Below are 22956 nucleotides of genomic sequence, written 5' to 3'. Positions count from 1 at the left end.
TAGTAGCAGGCCATATTTCTTTTTTTTTTTTTTTTTTTTTGAGACGGAGTCTCGCTCTGTCCCCCAGGCTGGAGTGCAGTGGCGCAATTCGGCTCACTGCAAGCTCCGCCTCCCGGGTTCACGCCATTCTCCTGCCTCAGCCTCTCCGAGTAGCTGGGACTACAGGCGCCCGCCACCACGCCCAGCTAATTTTTTGTATTTTTAGTAGAGACGGGGTTTCACTGTGGTCTCAATCTCCTGACCTCGTGATCCGCCCACCTCGGCCTCCCAAAGTGCTGGGATTACAAGCGTGAGCCACCGCGCCCGGCCAGCAGCCCATATTTCAAGCCAGGTACCTATTGCTGTGGGTTGGGTTTATTGTAATCTATCATTAGTAACATATTAACCACCCCCCCCCCCGTTTTCTAAATCACTGAAGTCTATTTTAATCTTAAAGTCCAAGCTCTCAGAGTTCCAAAAGTTCTTGTTTCCTTTTTTCTTTTTCTTTTTTTTTTTTTTTTTTTGAGACAGAGTCTCGCTCTGTCGCCCAGGCTGGAGTGCAGTGGCGCAATCTCGGCTCACTGCAAGCTCCGCCTCCCGGGTTCCCGCCATTCTCCTGCCGCAGCCTCTCCGAGTAGCTGGGACTACAGGCGCCCGCCACCACACCTGGCTAATTTTTTGTATTTTTAGTAGAGACGGGGTTTCACTGTGTTAGCCAGGATCGTCTCAACCTCCTGACCTCGTGATCCGCCCGCCTCGGCCTCCCAAAGTGCTGGGATTACAGGCGTGAGCCACCGCACCCTGCCAAGTTCTTGTTTCTTTAAAGTTTTTCTATCTTTTGGAGACACAGCCTCTGGATTCTGAAGACTTCTTTTATCCTGTGCCTGTTTGCAGTGAGACCCTTGTTAATGTGACCCCTTGTCAGAGTCAGAAGTAAACAGTTCCCTTGAGCAGTGTTTAACTTTTTGCTGGCAATACATCTCTGGTGCTGGTCGCAAGACAGACAACCACACAAGGCAAGTCCCATTATGATCTTCTTTGCTCCCAGCAGGTCTGCTGCAGTGGGATGGAACTGCTGAGGAAAAAAAAGGGGGGGTTAAATTTAGAATTATGCTTAAAATGAGGAATGAGATGTGGCATATGCCTTTCTCAAATGAAACTGTGGCGAATCTCTTCTCAAGCACATCAGCAACAAATTAACTTGTGCCTTTAATATTTCAGATCCTTTTGAAAACTATACCTCTTTCTTCTTTCGAGGCAAAGAAGTGGGTATTCTATTTGACTAAGAGCTATTTTCAAGATACAGTAAAGACTGTTGAACTAGAGCCCAGTTACAGAAAGGATAAGGAATCAAAATCAGAAGATCAGGGTTTTGACAGTCCCAATTCTGCCATATTCAATCTCAGTCTACGTGTCATTTCTTTATAAGATAGGGGGACAGTAGCACCTCTTCAGAGACCCTTGCAGTTCTTTTTTTTTTTTTCTTTTGAGACAGAGTCTAACTCTGTCACCCAGGTTGGAGCACAGTGGCATGATCATGACTTACTGCAGCCTCCACTTCCCAGGCTCAAGCGATCATCCCACTTCAGCCTCCCAAGTAGCTAGGCCCTTAGGTGCATGGCACCATACCCAGCTAATTTCTTACATTTTGAAGAGACAATCTTGCCATGTTGCCTAGGCTGGTCCGGCAACTCCTGGGCTCAAGCAGTCCTCCTACCTCACCTCCCAAAGTGCTGGGATTACAGGCGTGAGCCACTGCAACCAGCCCCATGCAGTTCTTTTTTATTTTTTTGAGATGGGGTCTTGCTGTGTCGCCCAAGCTGTAGTGCAGTGGCGCTATCTCGGCTCACTGTAACCTCCACCTCCCAGGTTCAAGCGATTCTTCTGCTTCAGCCTCTTGAGTAACTGGGATTACAGGCGCCCACCACCACTCCTGGCTAATTTTTGTATTTTAGTGGAGACGGGGTTTCACCATGTTGGTCAGGCTAGTCTCGAACTCCTGACCTTGTGATCTGCCCGCCTCGGCCTCCGCTAGGATTACAGGCGTGAGCAACCAAACCTGGCCCGCTTACAGTTCTCTAAGCTGTTCAGGGGAACTGTTTACTTCTACCTTGGACAAAGGGTCACATTAAAAAGGGTCTCACTGCAGAGTGTCTTGCAGGCAGCTGGCTGGCAGGCTCAAATGAGAGGCTGACTTTTAAAAGAGATTTGAAGAGCTCAAGAGGGCAGGGTGCAGTGGCTTACACCTGTAATCCCAGCACTTTGGGAGGCCGAGGTGGGTAGATCACCTGAGGTCAAGAGTTCGAGATCAGCCTGGCCAACATGGCGAAACCCTGCCTCTACCAAAAACACAAAAATTAGCTGGGCATGGTGGCATGGGCCTGTAGTCTCAGCTACTCAGGAGACTGAGGCATGATAATTGCTTGAACCCAGGAGTTGGAGGTGGCAGTGAGCCGAGATCACACCACTGCACTCCAGCCTGGGAGTCAGAGTGAGACTGTCTCAAAAAAAAAAAAAAAAAAAAAAAAGTTCGAGAGCTCTATGTAAAGGTGTACTGTGTATATTAATTATATACACGTATTTACATGTTTGTGCATCTTCCCTGCTTGAAATGATTACCCCGAGGCTTTGCCACATTATGGATTATTAAATAAAGAACACATTCTATTGATTAGGTTGTACTTAGGAAGGAACAAGATGAACTTGAATATTTCAGGAAGCTTTGCAGCAGCAAGAATTGAAACAAACTTGGCCGGGCGCGGTGGCTCACGCCTATAATCCCAGCACTTTGGGAGGCCGAGGTGGGCGGATCACAAGGTCAGGAGATCGAGACCATCTTGGCTAACACGGTGAAACCCCGTCTCTACTAAAAATACAAAAAAATTAGCCAGGTACAGTGGCGGGCGCCTGTAGTCCCAGCTACTTGGGAGGCTGAGGCAGGAGAATGGCGTGAACCCGGGAGGCGGAGCTTGCAGTGAGCCGAGATCGCGCCACTGCAGTCCACCCTGGGCGATAGAGCGAGACTCTGTCTCAGAAAAAAAAAAAAAAAGAATTGAAACAAACTTAAACAAAAAAGTTTGTTAGGTTTTTTAAACCTAACAGCTTAGTTAATACAAAGTACCCTCCAAGGCAAATTTCGTATCTTATCTGTCATTTTTGTGCCTGTCAGCATCTAGCATGAAAGTTTAGGGTAACCCTAAGCCTTAAATTCTTTCCACTAAATTTTGGGTTTTAGGTCCTGGAAATTTTTCCCAGCTGTATGATCACTCTGAACCTGTTTCCTATAAAAAGGTAATGTAGGCAAAAACACCTAGGTCAGTGGTTGATACACAACAGTCACTGGGCAGAACTGGTTGTCGTCCCCATGCTGTTGTGGTAGGAGATTTTTCTAGATTATCCGCAGATGTTCCCATCATGCAGTGGAGAAGGGCCCCTCTTCTTTATCCAGGTTCCTATTTGACGTGTGTTTAATTAAGATGCTGCTTGAGCCATAGTGTAGAGAATTCAGATGTCTGCTGCTTGTATTTAGGTGTCTTTAGCCTGCCTTAACTTCAAGGTTACTACTAAACTTTAGAGCAGGAAGTGACAGTCAGGTGCCCGCAGGGGCCAGCCAGTGACATGACTGAGTCAAGCAAATGGGATTATTGGGCAGTAGGGATGGGACGGGGGATGAGACTGTGTAGATTGGAGAAGCTGGAGCCCATATACGTCTCTGCCCAGCCTCTTAACGGCCCTTTGTGAATGTGGTCCTTATTTTTCTAGAGAAACTGGAAATCTAGATTTTTGTATGAATTTCTCTCATTTTAAAATGTTGACTGTCAGTTCCACGTTTTTTTTTTTGTTTTTTTTTTTTGAGACATGGTCTCACTCTGTTGCCTAGGCTGGAGTGCAGTTAACAGCTCACTGCAACCTTGAATTCCTGGGCTCAAGTGATCCTCCTGCCTCAACCTCCCAAGTAGCTGAGACTACAGATGTCTGCCATCATGCCTGGCTAATTAAAAAAAAAAAATTTTTTTTTGTTTTTTTGAGACAGAGTCTCGCTTTGTCGCCCAGGCTGGAGTGCAGTGGCATGATCTAGGCTCACTGCAGGCTCCGCCTCCCGGGTTCACGCCATTCTCTTGCCTCAGCCTCCCGAGTAGCTGGGACTACAGGCACCCACCACCATGCCCGGCTAATTTTTTGTATTTTTAGTAGAGACGGGTTTCACCGTGTTAGCCAGGATGGTCTCGATCTCCTGACCTCATGATCTGCCCGCCTTGGCCTCCCAAAGTGCTGGGATTACAGGCGTGAGCCACCACGCCTGGCGAATTTTTTAAATTTTTAATAGAGATGAGGTCACGCTTTTTTGCCCAGGCTGGTCTCAAACTCCTGGGCTCAAGCAGTCTTCCCACTTCAGCCTCCCAAAGTGCTGGGATTATAGGCCTGACCCACTGCACCCAGCCCACTTTTTTTTTTTTAGGGCGAGGACAGAGTCTTGCTCTGTTGCCTAGGCTGGAGTGCAGTGGCATGATCTCAGGTCACTGCAGCCTCCGCCTCCAGGTTCAAGTGATTCTTCTGCCTCAGCCTCCCAAGTAGCTGGGATTACAGGCACCCGCCATCATGCCTGGCTAAATTTTGTATTTTTGTAGAGACGGGGTTTCACCATGGTGGCCAGGCAGATCTTGAACTCCTGACCTCAGGTAATCTGCCCACCACGGCCTCCCAAAGTGCTGGGATTACAGGCGTGAGCCACTGCGCCAGGTCCCAGCCCACTTTTTTTTTTTTTTTTTTCTTTTGAAGACAGAGTTTCGACCTTGTTGTCCACCCAGGCTGGAGTGCAGTAGTGCAATTTCGGCTCACTGCAAGCTTCACCTCCCAGGTTCACGCCATTCTCCTGCCTCAGCCTCCTGAGTAGCTGGGACTACAGGCGCCTGCCGCCACGCCCGGCTAATTTTTTCTATTTTTAGTAGAGACGGGGTTTCACCGCGTTAGCCAGGATGGTCTTGAACTCCTGACCTCGTGATCCACCCAGCTCGGCCTCCCAAAGTGCTGGGATTACAGGCGTGAGCCACCGTGCCCAGCCTCAGCCCACTTTTTACAAGTTGAAAAACAACGGTGCCATGTAGGCATAGAACTCATTAGTGGGTCCACTGGGGCTTAAGGGTCACTAGTGCAATCCCCACTTTTAAGCGGGGAGAGGCAGTGATACAACTGTGGGAAGAAAAGAACCTACTTCATGGCACCAACTGTGAGTGGATGACAGTAGGCTAAACTGTCCCCCTGCTCTGCCTGAGTGCCACCTGCTACTCACCTGCTCCGCTGCATGCTACCTGCTATTTCAGCCCTCAGCTCTCTGCACCAGCCCTTGCTAAAGAAGCCATGCTTCTCAATAGACTTACTCTGTAGCAGAAGAGGCCAGTGATGAGGAATTCCTGGGGACTGCTTTTCCTTCTGAGTGTCCAGGGGTGAAAGAGTGGTTCATGAACCAGGGTCCTGTGCCTCTGTAGCCTGCCAGACCCCACAAGCCTGCATGCCCCGGGACATTGACAAGTAGACTTTAATAAAACCATGGGATATGTTGCAACTTCTGATTTTTGCTCTGGGATTTTCCTACCAGGGTCAAGTAGCTTTTTCTGAATTTGTTATTCGGGTTCCTAATAGCAACACAGGAAATGGATTTTAATTTTTTTGCTGGCTTCTCTGTTTGGGGGCTGTTTAATGAGGATGTAGTTGCAGTGCAGCTTTGGCAGTAACAGTACTGGTGTGGATGGGAGCTTAGCTAACGTGTCACTTTTTAAAATTTATGTATATGATCTATTATATGTTTTAATGGAATGAGGCATAGAGAGTATAAATAATGTGCCTTGATTCTATGTAGGTACTCTTGTGGGTAACTGTGTTGGGACACTTTTGGGATTCTAGAAAACTAATATGAGTCTATTTCATGTTTAGAGAGCAGGAACTGTTTATTGTATGTTCTTTTTAGATCCAGGGTAGTGGTTCTCAAGCTTAAATGTACATAAACATAACCAGGGGAGCGTGTTTTAAAAGGCGGATTTTCAGTCCCTGCCCCCAGAGGGTCTCGGTCTATCTACATTCTTGACAAATACTTCAGATGGTTTGGGGCCCATGGACCACACTTTTGGGAAACGCATCCCTATTTTGTTGCATTTGTTGTCTAAGCATGTTCATTGTTATGTGGGGGCAAATTCACTTATTTATAAAATGCCCTTATTGTCCTGATTCACTGTGTTGCCCTTCCTCAGATTCTTGACTAGTGTTAGTCTTCGGGAGGGGCCAGACCAAATTGTTCCAGGATGCCCTGTGGGTTGAAGTCAGTGGACCCCTATTGTCCCCACTGCTACCCCTGGAACTCCCCTTTGGGGACCGTGACACTGTGGGCTCATCTTGAAGCAGCAGCCATCTCTTTTGATCCTAGGCTTTTCTCACATTCGTCACAAGCTCCAGTCTTTGGCTTTACTCTTTAGGGTACTCTATAGCTAAAGGATGGGGGACTGGGTCCTCTTGAGCCCAGGGAGCTGGAGTCCAGAGCCCTTAAGGAGTAAACCACACTGTCAGATCTGAGGGATGAGGCTGAACCTTATCAGAAGATTTACTGGCTTGGTTAGGGGAACCTACCCGTGTAGCCTGGGCTATTTGTTCTTTTGGAAAACTGCTGAATTCAGCCAAACAGCATAAAAATCCATTCCTAGTGTCCCATTGCATGCAAGAAACTTCTTAGCAATGGCTTGCCCTTTATGGGAAAGGATGGAATTGAGCTCTTTTAGCCAAAGCTTATGGAATAATTGTCATGTGTGGTATATACTAGAAAGGATACAAAAGTAGTACATGACAACCCTACCATCAAAGAAAGGGAGATTAGGCTGGGCACAGTGGCTCCCGCCTGAAATCCCAGCACTGTTGGAGGCTGAGGCAGGAGAATTGCTTGAGCCCAGAGTTTGAGACCACCCTGAGCAATGTAGTGAGATACTGTCTCTACAAACAGTAAAAAAATTAGCTGGGTGTGGTGGCGTATGCCTGTGGTCCTAGCTACTTGGGAGGCTGAGGTGGGAGGATTGCTGAGCCTGGGAAGTTGAGGCTGCAGTGAGCTATGATCGTGCCACTACACTCTAGCCTTGGTGACAGAGTGAAACCCTGTCTCAAGAGGGGAAAAAAAAAAAAAAGAGAGGGAGACTAGACTAACACATAGGAAGCAATAGGCCAGGACTCCTGCTGCATCATCCCCCTTCTTGAGCTTACTTTCTTCATCTTCAGCCCTTCTGTACTCTCCTTCTGCCCAGTTTGAAAATGTGTGCCCTTGAACAGTTCTGTTTATTTCCCTCAGCTCTTTGAACAGTCTAAAAAAACAATAGTGGCCAGGCACGGTGGCTCACGCCTGTAATCCCAGCACTTTGGGAGGCAGAGGTGGGCGGATCACCTGAGGTCAGGAGTGCGAGACCAGCCTGGCCAATATGGTGAAACCCCATCTCTATTAATAATACAAAAAATTAGCTGGGCGTGGTGGTACACGCCTGACATCCCAGCTACTCGGGAGGCTGAGGCAGGAGAATCGCTGGAACCTGGGAGGTGGAGGTTGCAGTGAGCCGAGATCGTGCCACTATACTCTAGCCTGGGTGACAGAGTGAGACCCTGTCAGAAAAAAGAAAAAGAAAAAAAAAATACTATTAGGGAGTACGTGATCTTAACTTTCTTTCTTTCTTTTTTTTTTTTTTTTTTTTTTGAGACAGTCTCGCTCTGTTGCCCAGGCTGGAGTGCAGTGGCGTGATCTTGGCTCACTGCAACCTCTGCCTCCCGGGTTCATGCCATTCTCCTGCCTCAGCCTCCCAAGTAGCTACCGCGCCCGGCTAATTTTTTTGCATTTTTTAGTAGAGACGGGGTTTCACAGTGTTAGCCAGGATGGTCTCCATCTCCTGATCTCGTGATCTGCCTGTTTCGGCCTCCCAAAGTGCTGGGATTACAGGCGTGAGCCACCGCGCCTGGCTGATCTTAACTTTCTAATTGTAAAAATATAGGTGAATACATGAAGCTTTTCCTCCTTACCACCTACAAATATGTTTCTAAGGACCTGGGCCTGAAAGTGCTACATTTTCAGAACTTGAAGATTCCATCTGGGAAAGAACAAAAATAGCTGATTCTAAGTTAAAGTTGTTTGCTGTCTTATTTAGCCATTTCAAATGTCTGCTTTATGAAAACTGTGTTATCCTTTAGCTACAGAGCATTACCAAAATCATTTAGAACTTTTTCTTAGTAGATGTGCAGTGCTAGACTTTGGTCTCCTTTCTAGAAAGCCATTCCTGGTTCAAGAATGGAAGGAAAGTTTGTTTTGTTGCTTACCCTGCAAGAGCAGCCACAACCTGGCTGGCGGGGGGAAAATAAAGGCTCAAGGTAAAGAATAAATATGAGAGTTGCAAAAATATTTTTATATTTATTCAAGTCTCCACCATAACCTAAGGGAGGGAACTAGCCAAAGCCAACAACGAATTTACAAACTGTGGTACTTTGGAGATTATTTTATTTTATTATTTATTTTTTACTAAGACGGAGTCTTGCTCTGTTGCTCAGGCTGGAGTGCAGTGGCACAATCTCGGTTTACTGCAACCTCCACCGCCTGGGTTCAAGTGATTCTTGTGCCTCAGCCTCCTGAGTAGCTGGGACTATAGGTGCGCACCACCACGCTTGGCTAATTTTTAAAATATTTTTAATAGTGATGGGTTTTCGCCACGTTAGCCAGGCTGGTCTTGAATTCCTAACCTCAGGTGATCCGCCTGCCTCAGCCTCCCAAAGTGCTGGGATTACAGGCATGAGCCACTGTGCCCAGCCTGGAGATTATTTTAATTGTTATACAAAGCCTATGAGGTCTGACCTCGGCTGAATTCTTAGCTCCCCTTTCACACTGCTTTCCCTGCGATCACCGTACTCAGCTACACTAGTCTTCTTTCTCTTCCTTGAGCACACCAAGCTTGTTTCTGCCCTGGTGTTTTTGCGTGGATTTGATATTTCCTCTTCCTGGAACACTGTTCTCACAGGTCTGGTTAAGCTGGCTCTTTACACTGTTCTCACAGGTCTGGTTAAGCTGGCTCTTTACACTGTTCTCACAGGTCTGGTTAAGCTGGCTCTTTACACTGTTCTCACAGGTCTGGTTAAGCTGGCTCTTTTCCAGCAGTCAGGGCTTGACTCAGATGTCACCTACTCAGAGTGGCCTTTCCTGACCACCCTTATCTAAAACTCTTTGTCTCATTATCGTGTTTTATTATCCTCATGGAGCTTATTACTGCTAGTGAAATTCTAATTTTGCATGTTAATTGTCAGTCTTCCCAACTGGAACATATTTAAAAATCTTTTTGCCTTTGTCATTCTGCAGTTTCATACAGTGTACCTAGGTGTGGGCTTATTATCTGGAAATTTTGTATTTTTTATTTTTATTTTTTATTTTTGACAGAGTCTCACTCTGTCGCCCAGGCTGGAGTGCAGTGGCATGATCTCGGCTCACTGCAACCTCCGCCTCCCAGGTTCAAGTGATTTTCCTGCCACAGCCTCCCGAGTAGCTGGGACTACAGGTGCATGCCACTACACCCAGCTAATTGTATTTTTAGTAGAGATGGGGTTTCACAGTGTTAGCCAGGATGGTCTCGATCCCCTGACCTGATGATCCGCCCGCCTTGGCCTCCCAAGGCGCTGGGATTACAGGCATGAGCCACCGCGCCCGGCCGAAATTTTTTATCTTTAATCAGTCTTATATAGAAAATTTTTAGTTATCCCTTTAAATATTTCCTCTCCTCCATTCATTTCTTTTCAAGCTTCTTTCTCATTTTTCATTTCCATGTTTTCTCTTGTAGAAGCACTTTGATGGCAATTTTCTCAGATCTGTTCTCTAGTTCATCAATTTCCTCTTTAACTTGGTCTCCTCTCTGTGTGACCCATCTGTCGAGTTTTTTATTTCAATAACTATTTTTCTACAAGTTTTATCTGCCTGTTACTATTTCTTGTTTGGTAATGTTCTTTTCTTGTGTTTTTAATTCTTTCTTTTTGGCTTTAATCATTTGAAATATGCTTGTATCTTATAGGGAGTTTTTTTCAGGGGGTCTTATCCTGCTATTTGTTGAATTTGTCATCCTGTTTGTAATGGATTAGTTTTGCATACATTTTTATATTTTGGATTGTGAGCTTATCTTCAACAGATCTTTATTTATTTTTATTTTTGAGACAGTCTGTCACTGTCACCCAGGCTGGAGTACAATGGTGCGATCTCGGCTCACTGCAACCTCCACCTCTCAGGTTCAAGCAATTCTCCTGCCTCAGCGTCTGGAGTAGCTGGGATTACAGGCGCCCGCCACCACGCCCAGCTAATTTTTTTGTATTTTTATTAGAGACGGGGTTTCACTATGTTGGCCAGGCTGGTCTTGAACTCCTGACCTCGTGATCCACCCACCTCGGCCTCCCAAAGTGCTGGGATTACAGGTGTGAGCCACTGCGCCCGGCTAACAGAACTTTATGTGTAGGAATCCTTTGTGCCGTGGCTGAGGGTAGATCTCTTCAGAGTTTTGTATTTCCGCCAGATGTTGCAGGTTTATTGCCAGCCTGGGACTACTTTTTATGTTAAATTTTTGGCTTGGGGATCCTCAGACCATGTAGTAGTACAATTGAAATCTGAAATAATCTGTGATCACACATTATTAGAGGAGATACTGTTTTTCTCCCACTTCAGAGTTTTTGTCACTATGTGCCAGTGGGCTAATGTTTTTTCTAATCTGTTCTCCCCCTCTGAAGGCCCCAGCTTTGTATGGGTTCTCAGTTCCAATTCCCTGTTTCAGGTGGGCCCAAGATCAACAAACTACCCCACTTTCTAGGTCAACTGGAAAGGCCTGATCTCATTTACTACTGTGGTTTCTAGTTCCCTCTATCGTTTTTGGTCCCAGGTGATCCTCCTTGCTTTCTTGCAAGTTCAGCTTTGTAATTAAAAGTGATTGTTGTATAGCCAGGGTTTTATAGCAGAATAATTTTTAGTTACCTACCCAGCTATATTGCCAGAAGCGGAAGCTCTCCCCTCCCACCCCCCGAATCTCTTGCTCATTGCTATAGCTGTAGCATCCCGCATAGTGCCTGGCACATGGTTGGGGGAAGGGGGTCAATACATACGTGTTAAATGATTTGGAGAACTGAACATTTCCATTAGGAATTAGTTCTTGGCCAGGCACGGTGGCTCATACCTGTAATCCCAGCACTTTGAGAGGCTGAGGTGGGAGGATCCCTTGAGCCCAGGAGTTCAAGACCAGCCTGGGCAACATGAGGAGACCCTGTCTCTATTTAAACAAACAAACAAAAAAAGATTTAGTTCTTCCTGCAGGGAAAGCCAGAGGTGATGCTCCAAATTAATTCATATCCAGCAGCCAAGATATTTGGTGTGTCCTATGCTTTAGCATCCCAGGAAGGACTTCAATTCTTATTTTTCACTCTTAAACTTTAAAATGTTTTCCTAAGGACATGACGCTGTTGCCATTAGCCAGTTGCTAGCAGAGTTTTCCAGACCCATAAATTGGCAGATTAAAACCATGCCTGGGGAAACATTACTGCCCAGTGTGTCTTTTTATGCTGGCACTTAGAAAGTTTTTACGCTGATTAAATTGACCTTTACAGTGGCTCAGCTAAGAATAGCGACTTTAAGATGTGGAAACTGTTGAGGAAAATGTTTTTAGTCCCACAGTTTATACTGCCACCAAAGAGAGGAGATAATTTTTTGCATATGTGCAGAAGGCATACTGTTTATCCTTTCCAGTGTAAAAATGTTTTTTCCAGTTTGGTTTGGTCTTGCTTGTCTCTTCTTTGTGCCTTTGTTTTCTGTTTGGTAACCATGTGTGCCTTGTCTCTCAGAGCTGGTCACTGTGGCACCGGGGCTGAAGGCACATACCTGTAATGGATGGGGCTCCAAGTAACCACTACCACGGTCATTCCTGAGGTAAAAGGCCTCAGCGTAAGCGCATTCATTATGCACGAAAGTTCCTTTTTGACAAGTTGTACATTTCTAGCTTTCTGGGGTTTTGTTTTAGCCATGGAGTTTTGTGCAAATGAAAACATTGCCAGGAAGATGATATCTTTAAAATGCAAGTATGATCTTGTCACCTCCCTGTACAGAGTGGTCTCCACCTACCTAACTTCCCTATCTACTTCTTCTACCCTCTCCTTCTAGCCAAAGGGCTTTGCTTATAGCATTTTGTCTGCCTGCGATGTTCTTCCCTGTCCTCTTCCTAGTTACTTTCTTTTTTTTTTTTTTTTGAGACAGAGTTTCGCTCTTGTTGCCCAGGCTGGAGTGCAATGGTGCGATCTCAGCTCACCACAACCTCCGCCTCCCAGGTTCAAGCGATTCTCCTGCCTCAGGCTCCCAAGTAGCTGGGATTACAGGCATATGCCACCACACCTGGCTAATTTTTGTATCTTTAGTAGAGACGGGGTTTCTCCATGTTGGTCAGGCTGGTCTCAAACTCCTGACCTCAGGTGATCCGCCCACCTTGGCTTCCTAAATTGCTGGAATTACAGACGCGAGTCACCTCGCCCCCTAGTTACTGACTTTCTAACCGTACTGTCAATCTCAGTTCAAGCTTACCTTCCTCCCAGAAGCTGTTCTGGACCTTCTTGACCAGTTCCTGGGTGTTATCTTTTACTCACTGCCACCTAATCTCTACTTTTCCTTCCTAACATTTATTGTAGTCGCAGTTTTATCTGCCTAATTATTTTACCATCTTTCATTAGACTGTAAGTTCCGTGAGGATGGCCTAAACAATATAATAATGTGTAATGTGCTTTGAAGATGCTCGGAAGAAAAGCATAAGCTGGGTGTGGTGGCTCATGCCTGTAATCCCAGCACTTTGGGAGGCCAAGGTGGGATGATTGCTTAAGGCCAGGAGTTTGAGATCTGCCTGAGCAACATAGTGAGACCCTGCCTCTACCAAAAAAGTAAAAATAAGAAAGCCAGATATGGTGGCACGTGCCTGTAAGTCCTAGCTACTCGGGAGGCTGAGGCAGGAGGATCACGTGAGCCCAGGAGTTTGAGGCTGCAGTGAGCTACAGTCGTGCCACTGCACTCCAGCCTGGACAACAGAGCAAGACCTTGTCTCCAGTAAATACATAAATAGTAAAAGCATAGGATAATCATAAAGGGTGCTGAGAATTTTTCATATTTGACCTTTCCATTGCATTCTTTCCAGTTCCTTTTTCTTTTCTTCTTCACGTGTCTGGCGCAGCCCACATTGCCACAGAGAACTTGGCTGTTCTGAAACAATTCTGAGGGAAGGCAAAGTGATTTTTGGATGGTCTTTCTCGCCCAGCAATAGTGGTTCACAGAATAATGTTGATAGTAGGAGCTCAGAGAATTTAATTAGCCCAAGGTCACACAGTTAATAGCCCTACTGTAAAAGCTGGGCTTTGAACCCAGATCCAGCTCACTCTTTTTTTTTTTTTTTTTGAGACAGGGTCTGGCTCTGTCACCCAGGCTAGCGTGCAGTGGTGCAATCATGGCTTGCTGCAGCCTCAACCTTCTGGGCTCAAGAAGCAGTCCTCCCACCTCAGCCTCCCAAGTAACTGGGACTACAGGTGTGCAACATCACACCTAGCTAATTTTATTTATTTTTTTGGTTGAGACGGGGTTTAGCCATGTTGTCCAGGCTGGTCTCAAACTCCTGAGCTCCAGTAATCTGCCCACCTTGGCCTCCCAAAGTGCTGAAATTATAGGTGTGACCCACCACACCTGGCCCCAGCGAACTCTTGACTACTTAGGCTTTGTGTAGATCTTGAGCCGCCGGGAGGTGTTCGAGTCCCAGGTGTGCAACAATTAGGCTCCTCATATAAGGAGGGGTGGAAGAGCACCAGGCAGCATTTCCACACCACTGTTCTTTGCTGTGGATTTGCATGAGAGGAGACATAGATTTCATGATATCTTGCATTGGCTTGAGGCTGCTATGTCAGGGTGGAAAGGGGTTGGGGAGGATAATAAAACCTTAAAGTGGAAGGAGACGGCTGGGCGTGGTGGCTCACGCCTGCGATCCCAACTACTCGGGAGACTGAGGCAGGAGAATCATTTGAACCCGGGAGGCGGAGGTTGCAGTAAGTCAAAATCACGCCACTGCATACCAGCTTGGGCAACAGAGTGAGACTCCATCCTCCCCACCCCCACAAAATAAAATTTAAGGAGACATTACGGGTGATCTTAACCAGACCTAGGGCCATTGAGTAACTTGCCTAAAGTTCATTTCTGTGTAGTGATAGAGCTGGGGTCTATAAAAATTAGCCAGGTGTGGTGGCATGCACCTGTAGTCCCAGCTACTCAGAAGGCTGAGGCAGGAGGATCAGTTGAGCCTGGAGGTCGAGGCTGCAGTGAGCCGTGATCAGGCCACTCTACTCCAGCCTGGGCGACAGTTAGACTCTTGAGTGAAAAAGAAAAAAGTAGGGGGGGCGGGGAGAGCTGGGACCAAACCCAAGGCTCCTGGGTTTTCCACACCACTATTGACTGACTCCAGCAGGTCTTTCTGAAGGAACTCACTTTGGCACTCATATCTCACTATCTCCTGAATCCTCCTTCACCTCTTCCTTGCTAGAGGTCCACCTTCTTTCGTACCCCTGCAGCAGAAAATGACAGTTCCCATAACCAAGACTATCCCAGGCAGCTCAGGGACTCTGTATTTGGAGGAGGGAGAAGGACCACAGGGGACTGGATATATAGATGGCCACAACTTGTGATGGTTCAACGTAATGATTTTTCAACTTTATGGTGGTGCAATTGATATATGTGGCCAGTAGAAATCATTTGTTTTTCATTTTTAATACAGTATTAAGTAGATGACATGAGATATTCAATACTCTATTGTAAAATAATTTGTGTTAGAGGATTTTCCCAAACCATAGGCTGATGTAAGTTCTGAGCATGTTTAAGGTAAGGTAGGCTAAGCTATGCTGTTCAGTAGGTTAACTGTGTTAAATGCATTTTTGACTGACGATATTTTCAGTTTATGATGGGTTTACCGGAGCATAACCCCATCGTAAGCCGAGAAACTTCTGTACTGTGTTAAGAAGTGTTTGAGGAACACTGGATTAAATGATGCTTCCACTGTTCTGCTCTCCCTGGGAAAGCGGAGGCAGAATGGTGAAGCAGAGTGAGGTCTTGTTTATTCCAGGCTCCCTGCCTTGGTACACAGAAGATCTGAGAGAAAAGCTGACTGACAGCAGTAGGTCATGAGGATGCCACTTGTTTAGATTTCAAATGCATTCCACTCTATGTCTCACTTAGGACCAGTTGACAGCCATGTGTTCCGAGCCTGGGCCGCCTCTGGTGAATTTTCCTGAGACAGAAGTGTCATTGGATTCTTTCTTGTGCCAAGTGTAGGCACCACTGCCTCTTTTAGAAACTATGTGGACACTTTGAACTGTGTTCTTTCAAGCCAGTGCCGGAAGAATGGCATTCGCAGGGCCTGGTAAACTTGGGAGAAACTTTCTGATGTTTTTATGAAAGGCATGTTTTGCTCTGAAGTCAAAGAGTGTGTGTTCTGGCCAAAGTAGCAAGCATAGATCTGTGTTTTCCACATGCACCAGGCTTCAGAGGAGAAGTTGACTAGATAGCCAGTGTCTCATTTTGCTTGTGGTAGGCATGGGATGGTGAAAACGGAAGGAGGAAGAAGTACAGGGGACAAGATATTTAGATGGTCCACAACTTGCGATGGTTCAACTTAATGGTTTTTCAACTACGATGGTGTGAATGGCATACATGGCCAGTAGAAATCATTCTGTTTTTCACTTTTAGTACAGGATTAAGTAGATGGTATGAGAAATCCAACTTGATAGTCAGTGTCTCATTTTGCTTATGGTGGGCATGGGAGGGTGGTGGTGGGGCGGCGGGGGAAGGAGCACATAGAAAGAGCTCTGCGTGCAGTGTTGTGAGGGCCTCATTGTCAGGGTTTATAAATTTCACGTTTCCTTCTTTCTAAACTCTCATATCAGAATGTAAAGCTTTTAAGACCAAGAAACACCTAAAGATTTATGGTGGAAACATGCACTAAGCCGGGGAACTGGTTTTCAGCCCTGTGCTTTCTCTTGTCCTCTCCCTGTGACTTCAGGTGCCAGTCCTGTTTCTGCCCAGCCTCTAGCCCTGTAGACAGTCACTGGAGTACCTGGTGTATACCCTTGGCCAAGTAGACAGTGTAGTAAAGCATGGCCCAGAGAGGAGGAGCCGACCATGTGACTTCAGTTTCCACTGGCAGCCGTCCTCCGGATGTGCACTGTGGGCAGGGCCAGCCTGAGTCGCCGCAAATACTGTGGCTTTAGTTTATTTGCTGAGCAGGGCTTTTTTTCCTTCTTAACTCTGAGCTTCTTGGGGATAAGGACAATGTCTTATTCATCTTTATATCCCTTGAACCCAACATAATGCTTGGCACAAAGACAGCGTCCAGTAAGTGACTGTGTTATTGTTTAGAATGAAGAAATGTTGAAGGCCACATATAGCAGATGCCTTACAGATTTCATCATCTGCATAGCGGCCCCAAGTACATTTTGGGCTGAGGTTAACGTTGGTCTGGGAGGTATTTTATATCTTACATGTGAAACTTTTTTTTAAAGTTCCCCTCCATCCTCATCCACCAGTGCTGTGGACAGAATTTGGCAGACTGCTAGATGGCCACTCAGTAGTACCCTTTATATGAGTGTCCCTGACAAGGGACAGTATGAATCCTGGATCCAGTCAGGATTCTTTTTCAATAAGCAAAAATGATCTAGCAGATTGAAATTGGACTGGGTTATCTGAGCAGTTCTGCCCTTTATTGAAAAGTAAAGAATTTCAGTTGTAGATTTTTGTTGTTGTTGCCCTCTTTAGGATCACACTGTGAATTAACCTTGGAGAGCAAGTGTTTTAAAAAGGAGAATGGGATAACTGAGCAGATGCTAATCCTAGAATACATACCGCATTAATTATTCCAGGAAGTTTCACAGAAAAGCCGGTTTTATTTAAAATGAACTGCTAATTACCAGAGAATCATCACCCTCCTACCGGCTGAGGTTAGCACCGGAACATGAAATGTTTCTACTTGGACCTAAAGAAAGTGAGGCAGCCCTTTCCTGTCCTGTTCGAGGAAAACTTCACTCCGCCAATTGCTTTTGTGTCCTGAATCTCCTCTCCTCTTTAATAAACCATATTTTTTCCCCTAAACTCTGTTGTTGTTGTGTAAATCTTTTAAAGTTTTTTTTTGTCTTTTTTATTTTTTATTTTTGAGACGGAGTCTCGCTGTGTCGCCCAGTCTGGAGTGCAGTGGCGTGATCTTGGCTCACTGCAATCTTTGCCTCTCTGGTTCAAGCGATTCTCCTGCCTCAACCTCCTGAGTAGCTGGGATTACAGGCACGCGCCACCAAGCCTGGCTACTTTTTATATTTTTAGTAGAGACGGGATTTCATCATGTTGGTCAGGCTGGTCTCGAACTCCTGACCTCGCAATCTGCCTGCCTCGGCCTCCCAAAGTGCTGGCAATACAGGTGTGAGCCACTGCGCCTGGCCAAAGTTGTTTTTCTTAATGGAATAAACATTGATTCAAACTGTTTTGGGGGCTGGTGAATAGACAACCAGGAGGACAGTGATGAGAAGGAAAGTGTTCAAAAGCTGTCATTTAATATGCTAACATGCTTTTTAAATTTTTTAGGATAAGGAAGCCTGTGTGGGTACCAACAATCAAAGCTACATCTGTGACACAGGACACTGCTGTGGACAGTCTCAGTGCTGTAACTACTACTATGAACTCTGGTGTAAGTCCTTGCTCGGGTGCCTCTCAGTATCCCAGGGTCCCAGTTACTGCCTCTGCTCGGTGGGAAACTCTGTGCATTAGCCCTTTTCGGATTCTCTTGGGGACAGTGTTGGTGAGTGGAATCTGTTTATGGGTTCCAGAAGTGCTTCCTTTGTAGAGGAAGAGAGTTCTGGTGCTCTTTGGACTTTGTTAGCTGAAGACTGGAGAATATGGTCTCAGCCGGGTCTGCTGCCGAAGCTCTTGCCTGAGGTTCTCCTGGCTGCCCTCTCCATTGTGTGCTGAGCAGCTGACAACAACTTAGATCCTTCCTTGGGCCAGCCTAGAAGCCCAGGTTTGCCTTTTTTTTTTTTTTTGACAGAGTCTCACTCTGTCACCAGGCTGGAGTGCAGTGGCACAACCTCAGCTCACTGCAACCTCCGCCTCCCGAGTTCAAGTGATTCTCCTGCCTCAGCCTCCTGAGTAGCTGGTACTACAGGTGTGCGCCACCATGCCCAACTAATTTTTGTATTTTTAGGAGAGATGGGGTTTCACCATACTGGCCAGGATGGTCTCGATCTGTTGACCTTGTGATCTACCCGCCTCGGCTTCCCAAAGTGCTGGGATTAGAGGCGTGAGCCACCGCACCTGGCTGGCTTGCTGTTTTTGCAGAGAGAGGTTGCAAGCCAAGCTACTATGAATGCCAGGCCACTCTAGATGGTCAATATGCCATTTTTTTGTAAGTACCCACAGGGGCTTCCAGAATTTCCCATAGAACCTCATGGAGTGCCTCTGTTTCTGAGGGTCCTTCGGAAAGGAACAGTCTTTCCCTAGGTCCCTTCCTATAGAGGACCTTCTGGAGAGAGGGAGTCTTGAGGCTCAGCTCCTTTTATTTCTTACCCAGTTCTCACATGGAAGCTCCTGGAGGATTCTCCAGTGTACCTAACCTTTCACTGTCAGCTAAATGCTATGTGGAGGCTGGGCACAGTAGCTCATGCTTATAATCCCAGCACCCTGGGAGGCCAAGGCATGTGGATCACTTGAGCCCAAGAGTTCAATACCAGCCTGGCTAACATGGTGAAACCCCCTCTCTACTAAAAATACAAAAATTAGCTGGGCATGGTGGTGTGCGCCTGTAGTCCCAGCTATGCAGGAGGCTCAGGCAGGAGAATCACTTGAACCCAGGAGGCGGAGGTTGCAGTGAGCCAAGGTTGTGCCACTGTACTCCAGCCTGGGCAACAGAGCGAGGCTCCATCTAAAAAAAAAAAAAAAAAATCTCATGTGGAAACTATCTTTGTCTTGCCACTGGTTTGACTGAAGCCAGAACCACTTGCTTCTTCAAGTTGCACGACAATGGTGATGGTGTTAGGGTCTTCAGGGAGTGACCCAAGGTTGCTTCAACTGATACTCTTTGTACTCTGACCTTCCTGGAACTCAGATGAGACAGTGTAGGATGCTGGACAAAGAATGAGAGGGTATGGGGGGGTGGTCCTTAGGACAGGGAGGCCCCAGGTGACCGACATTGCAGTAGTTCTTACAATTGTCTCTTGAGAAAGGAGACTGCAGGCGGTTTCCCCAGATGATTCTAAGCCCTCATCACTGCTTCCATTTGGAAACAGACTTCGGGTTTGTCAAACCATGACCTTGCCTCCACCATCCTATCTGCGCTTTTCCCCTTTTTCATCCCCCCATCAACTCCTGTGTCAGTGATACGGCAAGAAAGCAGCCAGAAGGACTATTGTTTGGGCCAGAAAGGAAATTAGACTCTTGACTGGGAGGTCTCTTCCTCTGAAATGCAGTTGTATTTGTAGCCAACAGGAGTGGTTCCTCCAAACAAGACCTCTCCCTCACTCTCGCCTTTCCCTTTTGAGGACTGAGGACGGGCTCATCTGCCTTTCTGAGGAATTCCAGGAGCAGTCCAGTGCAGGAGAGCACAGGGCTCAAGATGTCCCCACCAGACCTGCAGATATATAAGCATCAGTGAAGGAGGCCACAGTCATTGTTGCTATTTTAGAAGGAGTGGAGCTGAGAAACTTACTAGAGGACACACAGTGCCAAGCAGGTAGACAGACTCTGTTTAAATGTTTTAAAATGCAGATAACCACAGGGTTCAAATTCTCCTTCCCACCCTTTGTTAAAACAAAAGTCGAAGCTGGGCTGCCAAAAAGCCACAGAGCTGCAGTTTGTTTTTTTGGGTCCTGGCCAGGCGGCGTCAGTTGTGAAAAGGAATGAAGTTGCTCATGGCCCCATCTCAGATTGACAGAGCCTCCTGGGCTTTTGGCAGAGCCGACTCAGGAGCCACCTGAATTAGGTCACCAAAGCCAGGGCAGAGGGGTGGAGTGGCGGGGACAGGGAGACCCAGGGGGCAAGGAGGTGGTCTGGGAAAGCAGGTGCCTCACCCCAAGGGCTTAAAGAAAAAGAGCTGCATGAACGGCTAAGTGTCTCTCTAGCTATGGGCATTTGGGAAAGGAGGAGGCCCAGCAGAGAGCAGTGTCTAGATGGAGAGAAAAGGTGCCCTGTTAAATGGGCTGGCACGTGTTTTCCACGTTCTGGAGGCATGGGAGGCATAAAAGCAAAACGCCCCTCTCAGGAAGTCCTCCGATCTCCCTCTTTATTGAGCTCATAGCTTCTGCCTGGCGTGTATGGGAGGGAGGTTGATGTTGGAACAAACACCTGAAGTTCTCATCAAAACGGCACTTTTTATTGCTTTCAACCCTGTTCCCTCTAACTGCCTCTCAACTTTGCCTGAAGTGTGAAAGTCATGGGCTTTGGGCTGATTTCCTTCCCACCTTCTTTGGAAAGAAAATTCCTCAGCCAGGAAATCCTTTGGCAGAGTTTTCATCAGACAGGGCAACTCCTTAACTATAGTTGCCTACAGGAAAGGCCTCTGGGAAAAAATGCCATTTCTACCCACCCTTTACCTCTACTAAACTGAATTTTCCTGTGTGCTGAGGAAAATTCTCAATTCTCACACACATACTTACACACACACACACACACACACACACACATGGTTTACACAGACACACAAGCACACGTAGACCTGAGCTCTGGCTGGCAACATTTCCCACGTCTTTTCAATGTTTCATAACCTAAACCAGTTATTGGGCCTGCATGTGATAAGAACGGCAGATCCTATTTTATAGGGGCAGTAGTTGAGGCTATAAGGACCTGATCGTTGTTAGCATTATCTCCATGCATTTTTATGGCACCTGTACTTTAATTCATCATTCCATCAGTTATTCATTCAGCAAACCCTTATTCCAGTGCTCTTGAACTTTGGCGGGCATCGGAATTTCCTGAAGGGCTACCGAAAACACACACTTCTGGGCCCTACTCCCAGAGCTTTTGATTCAAAACTGAGAATTAAAAAGCCTGAGAATGTGCAATTGTAACAAGTTCCTAGTTGATGCTGTGACCTCCTCTGGGCTGGAAACTGGAGAGACAGAATTCTTACCTTCAGAAGGTAATCCAGCAGAGAGGAGATAAGATGTGCAGTGGCCCAAACCCCAAAGCCACTCCTCCCAGTTCTCATCCCGGGGCTCTCTCCACTCAGCAAGCTACATTTTCCAGGGAGAGATCAAAGTTGGGAATTTCTGCCCTTGAGATCATTTGGGAGAATTTCACCCAGGCATCAATTTCCCCTGGTTTGGGCTTTAGGAGGGAGGAGGGGTATGTTTCTGGACAGTGGAATTTCCCTGAGCTGACATGAAACAGGCTATTAGCAAATCCTGTCAATACTGCCCAACTTGTTTTTCATTTTTCATTCTCTCTCTTTTTTCTTTCTCTCTTTCCTTTCCCTCTCTCCCATCTCCCTCCTCCTCTCTCCCCTCCCTATTTTTCCTCTCCCTCCCTCCCCACTCTTCCTCCCCCCTCCCTCCCACCCTTCCCTACCCTTTCCCCCACCCTGCCACCCTTCCCCCACCTCCCCACCCTTCCCCCCACCCTCTCCTCCCCTTCCTCCACCCTCCCCTCCCCTTCCTCCACCCTCCCCTCCCCCTCCTCCCCTCCCCTCCCCCTCCTCCCCCTCCCCTCCCCCTCCCCCTCCCCCTCCCCTCCCCCCTCCCCTTCCCCCTCCCCTTCCCCCTCTTCCTTCCCCCTCCCCCTTCCTTCCTTCCTTTCTTCTTTCCTTCCTTTCTTCCTTCCTCTTTTTTTGTGTGTGAGACAAGGTTTCACTCTATCACCCAGGCTGGAGTGTAGTGGCGTGATCTTTGGTCACTGCAGCCTTAACCTCCTGGACTCAAGGGATCCTCCTGCGTCAGCCACTTGAGTAGCTGGGACTATGAGTGCGTGCCACCATGCCCAGCTAATTTTTGTATTTTTTTGTAGAGATAAGGTTTCGCCATGTTGCCCAAGCTTCGTTTTTTACCTGCTGTTTTTTTTTGTTTGTTTTTAGTTTGTCTTAAGATACCCATTGTTAGAAAGAGCTCAGTAAATAGGAGTTGACTGAATTTCCAGTGCCAAGAACAGAACCTAAAAGCAGACTTTGGACTTGTTCCTAACCTGTGTTTCTTTTTTTCTTTTCTTTTTTGAGACAGCATCTCACTCCCTCGCCCAGGCTGAAGTGCAATGGCATGATCTTGCTTCCCAGATCCAAGCGATTCTCCCACCTTAGGCTCCCAAATAGCTGGAATTACAGGTGTGCGCCAGCATGCCCAGCTAATTTTTGTATTTTTAGTAGAGATGGGGTTTCACTATGTTGGCCAGGCTGGTCTCCAAATTCTGACCTCAAGTGATCCACCTGCCTCCGTCTCCCAAAGTGCTGGGATTACAGGCATGAGCCACCACACTGGGCCCTGTGTTTCTTTATGGAATACTTTTTGGGAGTTAAAAGGGAAATTGAAAGGAAATTTTAAAGGAAACCCTTCCCATCTATGGTTAAGCCTGTAACAACAACAATAAACATACTAAGAACTTACCATACATCAGGCATAGTTCTGCGTATACTACATATATTAACTCACTTATTCCTCACAGTGACCAGATAAGTTAGAGACCTTTATTCTCCCCGTTTTACAGATGAGGGAAGTAAAACCAAAATGACCAAGGTCACAAAGCTAGAATTTGTGTTTTTAAGCTGGGCTTTGAACCCAGGCCATCTGCCTTCTCTCTTCCACGTCTGCAGTCATGCTTGTAGGAAAGTTGGCTGGGCTTTCAGATGAAGTTGCGAGTCTCTGACGTCTTCATTTCCCAAATTCAGGCCTTTTCCACTGTGGCAGTGGCAGGAGCTCCTG

At 46.7% G+C, this 22956-nt stretch overlaps 1 protein-coding gene across 2 annotated transcripts in view; it reads left to right on the top strand.

Annotated features, from left to right (window-relative positions):
* WBP1L (WW domain binding protein 1 like) overlaps positions 1 to 22956 on the top strand; it is a 76615-nt gene that overhangs the window by 40251 nt on the left and 13408 nt on the right. For both annotated transcript variants that reach the window (XM_003255410.4, XM_003255409.3), the window contains exon 2: positions 17645 to 17747. In XM_003255410.4, coding sequence (XP_003255458.2) covers positions 17645 to 17747 — 103 coding nt within the window. The remainder of the gene's footprint in view (positions 1 to 17644; positions 17748 to 22956) is intronic.

Source organism: Nomascus leucogenys, chromosome 3 (genome assembly GCF_006542625.1).
Source record: "Nomascus leucogenys isolate Asia chromosome 3, Asia_NLE_v1, whole genome shotgun sequence".
Classification (NCBI taxonomy): Eukaryota; Metazoa; Chordata; class Mammalia; order Primates; family Hylobatidae; genus Nomascus; species Nomascus leucogenys.
The sequence above is the reverse complement of the archived record's forward strand: the minus strand, read 5'-3'. Positions and strand labels throughout refer to the sequence as shown.